Source organism: Lactuca sativa, chromosome 6 (assembly GCF_002870075.4).
Source record: "Lactuca sativa cultivar Salinas chromosome 6, Lsat_Salinas_v11, whole genome shotgun sequence".
In the NCBI taxonomy this organism is placed as follows: domain Eukaryota; kingdom Viridiplantae; phylum Streptophyta; class Magnoliopsida; order Asterales; family Asteraceae; genus Lactuca; species Lactuca sativa.
The window spans coordinates 37,317,521-37,323,691 of record NC_056628.2 but is presented as its reverse complement, the minus strand read 5'-3'; the positions used below and the strand labels follow the sequence as shown (position 1 = coordinate 37,323,691).

Here is a 6,171-nt window from a genome sequence, read left to right as displayed (position 1 = left end):
TACAATATCTAAACATTACTACATCGTAAGCAGTACATGTGTCCGGACCTCTCATATACATCTCACCCGCAACAGAATACATAACATGCATGTAATTTTAATTTGGTTAAATTTAATTAAATTCCGATCATTTTAACTGAATTTTACATGCTGATTACCTATTTAACTAAATTCCAAGTTAATAATTAAATTAAAATAAATCAACCAAGTTAAAATAGTTTACCTCTATTTTGAGGGTGTTGCATCATAAAAACAATATCATCCGTTATCAAGCATACAACGTCTAACGATGTATGGTTTCTCGTCTTATACATGCATATGTAACCACTTTTTTTTATATAAAAGTACACCCAAAAATTCTCTTTAAAATATATCTAAACAAGATCTTCCTTTTGATCGTATAAACATACCTATAAACAAGAATAAAAATATGATCAACATTGTGTCACCTTGATGGTGGTTTTGATAATGGATATTCTTATTGAACCATTATACTTAAAGCATATAATAATTGGAGTTCAAACTTACAATCCTTTTGGCCATTCCATTTCTCTATAAGTCAAAGTAACGTGTATAATATTTTATTAATAAAAAGGAAAAATGTTGGACCACGTTACCTGTTGATAATTGGGCTTGTAGTGAATTGTAAAATCTTCAATGAAAATGACAAAAGATTTCAAGAAAGGAGACATGTGAGAACATACATAACAAGTTGATAAAAGCATCTTTTCAACAAACATCAACATAAAAATACATATTCCATATTTATTATCTACAAACCCCTTTCTCCATTATCATGTGCCACCTTCATGCATTATCTTGTTGTAACTCATGCATGATCCAAAGTAGCTTCACATCTTCAACATATTCGTTATCTCTTGTAACTTAATATATATACAAAAGCTATTATGTGAGCATTGCAAGACCCCTTATGGCATCTCCTTTTTGAAACTACATCATGATTCATATACTATACACCCGTGAAATGTCATTTTTACCCCTCCTACTTGTAGCTATTCGCTTTTCGTCAACTTACCGAAAAAGTCATGACAAAAACTACATCCTACTTATGCACCTCTTGCAAGTTCAAAGAGTTGTACCATCATCAACATCATCATCATCATCATCATCATTCCCAACCCATCAACATACTCCAAACAGCTTCCTCAATCCTGGTCCTTGGCACACAGGATCCCTCCTCTTCATCGAGCAAAACACGGTAAACTTCCCATTCCCTACCCCCGATCATGTGCCTACTAATTTCAGCCTGCAACAAAATTACCAAAACCATTTAAGAAAACTTGTTACACGATGGGATTATGCGAGGGGTAGAAAAGGAAATACCGAGAAAATGTCGATATTGAGCATCTTGAGAGCAAGGGTAATATCGTAAAATACAAGGGGTCGCCCTTTCCCACATAACTCCACGGGGTTTGCAACAAGAAGCTCGGTATCAGGACCACGGTTGACCAAAGCCACCCTAAGAGGCCGAAATAATTCCATTCGAATACGTGAACATAATGCATTTTGTTTGCTTGGGTCTATTATTTTCTTTCCATCAGATTGTACTATAAATAAATCAATCTCACAATCTTTGTTCCCTTTTGTTGTAAATCGCCCATATGAAATCTGTCACAAAAGAAAAAGATTACATTTTTACAAATCCCATCAAACTTTTGGATGAAATCTTTCCGACCCATGAGAGAAAAACATTTAAAGATTGGTTAGTAGTTGAATGTCTAAAATACCCTTCAATCTTATGACAATTGGGCATATGAAATTTGTGAAGAAAATATCGCATCTTTACAATTCCCAACATGATTTTGGAAGAAACCTTTCAGACCCATGAGCAAAAACATTAAATCTAAAATACCCTTCAATCTTATGACGATCGATTGTATGCAATCTCTCACAAAATGAAAACAAATCTTTATAGTTCCCGACAAAATTTTGGATGAAATCTTTCAGACCCACGAGAAAAGAACATCTAAAGATTGTTTATTAGTCAAATGTCTAAAATACCCTTTAATCTTATGAGAATCTGTCACAAAAAGATCATATCTTTACAATTCCCAACAAAAATTTGGATGAAATCTTTGAGACCCACTAGCCAAAACACTTAAAGATCAATTATTATTCAAATGTCTAAAATACCCTTCGATCTTATGAATATCTATCACAAAAAGATCACATCTTTACAATTCCCAACAAAAATTTGGATGAAATCTTTCGGACCCACCAGAAAAAAAAGAACATCAAAAAATCGATTATTAGTCCAATGTCTAAAATACCCTTCAATCTTATGAAAGATCACATCTTTACAATTACCAACAAAAATTTTGATGAAATCTTCGAGACCCACGAGCCAAAACACTTAAAGATCGATTATTACTCAAATGTCTAAAATACCCTTTAATCTTATAACAAGTTATTAATGATTACCCACCTGGATGTTGTAATCTTTCAAAGTTCTCATTATATCATAGAGAAGACCTTTGTGATCACGACAAACAATTTGGATTAGCGTATGCGCAGGGCTAAGAGAGTTATCAATGTTTACTGAAACACTGTTGGAATGTTGGGAGCCACGTTGGCACTGATCAAGCATCTCCAAGCTGAAGGTATCTTCTGTAATTGAAGGGGGAATAAGAAATGGTGGGCCCTGAGAACACGCAGTGATTTCGGGTCCCACCATTTCTATATCACAGCTCACCATCTTGTCCCCTACCACACCTTTTATATGATCATACGTATCTTGTTTCCTCTTTGACGTATGTAAAACTCCCCTGAAAACACAACTTGTAATAAGTCTCAAAATCGAGTAATTTCTTTCAATATAAGTTTCTTGAAAGTGGAAAAAGATTATGAAACAAACCTGGTATCAGTGATGAAGAACAAGTCCATCACCATTCCATCTGGAGTGGTGGATACTTTGACTCTTTGAATGATCAATTCAAGCTCAGAAAGAGCGTGTGTCACATCTGTTTCAAATATGAATTCCATATAAATAACAATCAAAAAGACAAACATGAAGGATCAAATCATGATAATCAAGTATGACGTACCATGTAAGAGTCCTTGACGATCATGGCAGCAAAACTTGAGGAGGAAGACATCTGGAGGCTTTGGTGGAAGCAATTCGGGTGGATAGTATATGAGAGTGTTCGCTGAAGAACAAGAGGGGCAAGCTTCAAGTAGTCTCTTCTTCAATAAACTCCACCGTGTGCTTGGTTTTCCGACCACCCAAAACACTATGTAACACCATTTTCCGTCGGTTGATACATCTGTTTATCACATCGAACACGGAAATCTAGAAATTAGGAGTTTTATTTGATTCAAAGTTATGTTCTTTAGAACCATTGATCATGCATGATGTGATGATGATCATCATTGACGTGAAATGATGATCTAAGGAATCTGATATATATTTTAATATTGATCAAAAGGAATATCCAATTGAAGGAATCAAAAATGGAATCGAATAAAAGGTTTACGTGAAAACGGATCTAGAGATCAAAAACTTTGGTAGTTATCATTTATCAAGCAGAAATTTAACAATCCGGAGTTTTAAAGCGCCGGCGACGGCGAAATCAAGCTAGAAGCTTGAAACTTGTGTGACGATGACGAATGGAGTAAGAATTGAACAAATGTCTGTAAAAAACTCATCGATCAAGTTTGTTTAGTTTTGGGAACTTTTAAATGAAATCGAATAACAATCAAAGCGTCCAAAATATAAATACCAAACGATTCAAGTAGCAGCAGAAAAAAGTTGGAAAATTTCTGAATACCTCCACGAACGATGCTCAAACCAAAGAAGAGGATGATGCGGCAAAGATCACAACCGAGACCAGTCTTGTCTGGACAATTAATTGTGATCACAGTAGCTTCATCTTCCTTCTCCGTTTGCTTGATTATCACAACGTCTTCGTGTAGAATACCCATCTGTTATGAAATTCGTCGGAGGAGGAAGCTCTGTGGGAAGAAGAAGAAAGGAAAGGAAGTGGTGGTGATGGTGGCGGAATGAGGGGATGATTATGTGTTTGAAAATTGGGTCGATATCTAAATGGTTATGATTGCGATAACTCAACTAAGGTTTTGGTGAGTCCAACTCAGTGTGTTTTTGTGTGTGAGAGAGAGAGAGAAAGAGAGAAAGAGTAGAATTCAAAGTATCGGCGCGATGAGGGATTTTCCATGGGAGGGTTGAAAATTGAGTCGTTGTCGGTCTTTGACTACCGAGTTGCAGCCACCTACCAACCTTAATATATTTTAAGGAGGTGATTTATTAAATGAGAAATCAATTATATTCCTTTTTTTTTTTCCTATTCATTGTATTTTATATGAATAAATTATTTTTTAAATGCAAAAATCATTTTATATGCTTTAGAATATCGAAATAGAAAATATATAATTTTGAAATTAATGTTTATATTAAGATTTTATGATTAAACAAAGGTATCTTGTTTGTATTTTGTCAAAAGTCATTGTTTTAATAGAGAAACTATGAGTGGGTTGAATGGTAGGTTGTATTACTTTAGCAAACTTATGTTCTACACCTAAATAAGAATTTCAAGTATCTTTAGTTTATGATCCATAAGGCATACTGATTTATCTATAATGCATTAGACATTAAGCTTATGTGTTGTGCGTTATAACACATGAACACCCCATCATATATATTGTGTAAAGGGTTGTGTCTCGTTTAACACGAGACAATGTGGTAATTGTGAACGTTGGAATAAAAAAATAAACAACATATCTATAAATACTAACTTAAAAGGGTGGATATGTACATGAGCTTCCCAATAGCTCTTGTGATGTCTAAATGTATCAACCATTAAGTAAAAAATAAAATATTATTTAATTAAAAAAGATGAAATAATTATATTAATATGTTTTAGGTTATCAAGACTCATCGGTGAAGTTTGGTAGTGTTTGGGAACAATAAAACAAAGTTCATTGCATTAAGAGTAAAAACTCAATTAACATGGGAGTGTTATGTGTTACATGACCGTGTAACTCAAAGGCAAAAGTTACATGATAATGGGTAATATCCCAAAATCCAAAAATAAAAATTTCAAAAATCAGAATATAACACATACTAAAAAGGGGTTCATCCATAACATCATCAAACATAGTAACACATAAATCGTCGTCAAGAGTGGAAGCTAAATTCATGTATTGAAAACAAAGTCATAAAAGATAAACATAGAGTAGATGACATTCCCCCAAGAATGTCTAGATGTCTCAATCAAGCCAGTTCTTTGCTCTTCGAACCTGAAGGACCTGCAATTAAAGACATAATGTAACATCTATAAGCCTAAGGCTTAGTGAGTAATCATAACACTTATTCATTATACAGATCATATGCAATCCATATAATAAATATAAACATCAAGAATAATCACATATACTTCATATTCTATCACGTAACATATGCTAGCATAAATAACCCTGGTAGAACTAGATTCCCTCAGAGAGGCTTTTATTTGGTTGACCTAACATTGACAATGTCCCTTCGAGAGGCTTTTCGTGATCTTACATTGTAACATCCAACAAAATTCATAAAATTTAAACTTTTCAAAACAACCCTTTTTTCTAAAGAAGTGTTTACAAAAACCAATGTTCCTAAAAAATTATTTAAAAATCAGAATCGCTTTCAACATAGTTTTCAAAATATTCACATTATCAGAGTTTCTCAGAAATCATAAGTCGAAAACGCGAGGATGTGTACGGTCATGCATTCACCTTGACATGATCCATTGGAGTACCTGAAACCATAAACCAAACTATAATCACGAAGCTTAGTGAGTTCCCCCAAAGTACCAACACCCAAACAAATAACAACATGCATACAGAGCCTTCAGAATGTCTGGACCGCCTCACCGGGCCTTCATCCTGTCTGAATCGCTCACAGAACCTTCAACATGTCTGGACCGCCTCACCGGGCCTTCAGCCTGTCTAAACCATTCTCCGGGCCTTCGGCCTGACTGGTAGGGGTGTTCAAAACCGGATATCCGATAATTCGGATAGTTGATTATTGATATCCGAATCCGTATCCGAAATTTCGGATATCCGAAATTTCGAATATGGATTCGGATATTAAACCGGATATCCAAATTTCATTAGTTTTAAATAAAGAAAATAAACCCTCCAAGAACAAGAACGTTTCTG

At 34.5% G+C, this 6,171-nt stretch overlaps 1 protein-coding gene across 1 annotated transcript; it reads right to left on the bottom strand.

The window, feature by feature from the left end:
• Window positions 1–691: 691 nt before the first annotated feature.
• Window positions 692–4,226, bottom strand: LOC111894075 (ACT domain-containing protein ACR10). Its single transcript, XM_023890150.2, has 6 exons — window positions 3,789–4,226; window positions 3,066–3,284; window positions 2,876–2,981; window positions 2,447–2,786; window positions 1,345–1,629; window positions 692–1,267 (listed from the first exon to the last, which is right to left on the bottom strand). The coding sequence occupies exons 1-6, from the start codon at window positions 3,940–3,942 to the stop codon at window positions 1,130–1,132; spliced, it is 1,242 nt and encodes a 413-aa protein (XP_023745918.1). The 5' UTR covers window positions 3,943–4,226; the 3' UTR covers window positions 692–1,129.
• Window positions 4,227–6,171: the final 1,945 nt, after the last annotated feature.

Bases quoted from the DNA above. Each gene is read 5' to 3' on its own strand.
- LOC111894075 (XM_023890150.2), bottom strand. From the start codon at position 3,942: ATGGGTATTCTACACGAAGACGTTGTGATAATCAAGCAAACGGAGAAG. The intron at 2,787-2,875 runs GTTTGTTTCATA...TTGTGTTTTCAG, and splicing joins TTCTTCATCACTGATACCAG to GGGAGTTTTACATACGTCAA. The intron at 1,630-2,446 runs GTGGGTAATCAT...CTTTTGTGACAG, and splicing joins TGAAAGATTACAACATCCAG to ATTTCATATGGGCGATTTAC.